The following is a 796-nucleotide window of genomic DNA, read 5'->3' on the forward strand; positions in this document are numbered from 1 at the left end:
GCAGATATAGAAACCACAGTATGTGAGGAGGGCTCGTTCACCAGCTGAGGGAGCCAAGATTCTAGTCTTCCACCACCTTGCCCCAGTTCCCCACTATTGCCTAATCCACAGGAATAAACAGCACCACTCTCTGAAAGAAATAGAAGTACATGATGTGATTGCAACACTCAACAAATATCCTTGGTCTATAAAAAAATCGTAAAAATAGATTAAAAATGAAATTGAAATATACAGTATATAATTTGTTCTATTTACCTGACAGCAAAAGGGTATGCGCACTGCCTGCCGCAACTTGGACAATCTTCTCTGGCAATATAACAGGCTGAGGCTGTCTATGGGACAATAGTTGGTCTTCCGTCAGTCCAAGCTTTCCATGCTCTGTGTCTCCCCAAGTATAGACTTCCCCTGTCTCTGTTGAGCAGGAGCCATTTAATAACATTTTAATAACTGTCCAAAAAAAAGAGATATATGTATAAGCCATTTATATATATTTTGTAGAGACATAAAACAAATAACTAGGACTAAATAATTTTCACTTTTGGACAAATAAATAAATCTAAATTCAATTATATACATGAACAGAGATAGAACAATAAAAACAGTGTGTGAATTTTACATTAATGGACATATTACCTGTAATAGCCACAGTGTGATAATATCCACAAGCAATGCCCACTACATGTTCTGGTAGTGTGAGAAGAGTTGGCATAAAAACTTCTTCAGAATCCAGGCCTAACTGCCCTTCTGTGTTATTCCCCCACACATACAATTCCCCTGTATCTGGAACACAAAACTG

General features: G+C 37.7%; 1 protein-coding gene across 1 annotated transcript in view; it reads right to left on the reverse strand.

Moving 5' to 3' along the window:
* The window catches only part of LOC119593852 (X-linked retinitis pigmentosa GTPase regulator-like), a 22012-nt gene that overhangs the window by 8286 nt on the left and 12930 nt on the right, over positions 1 to 796 (reverse strand). The window contains exons 6-8 of the mRNA XM_037942883.1: positions 634 to 780; positions 256 to 411; positions 1 to 130 (exon numbers count right to left, since the gene is read on the reverse strand). The exon at positions 1 to 130 is cut by the window's left edge and continues 14 nt beyond it. Of these exons, the coding sequence (XP_037798811.1) occupies positions 1 to 130; positions 256 to 411; positions 634 to 780 (433 nt within the window). The remainder of the gene's footprint in view (positions 131 to 255; positions 412 to 633; positions 781 to 796) is intronic.

Source organism: Penaeus monodon, chromosome 32 (assembly GCF_015228065.2).
Source record: "Penaeus monodon isolate SGIC_2016 chromosome 32, NSTDA_Pmon_1, whole genome shotgun sequence".
Taxonomy (NCBI): Eukaryota; Metazoa; Arthropoda; class Malacostraca; order Decapoda; family Penaeidae; genus Penaeus; species Penaeus monodon.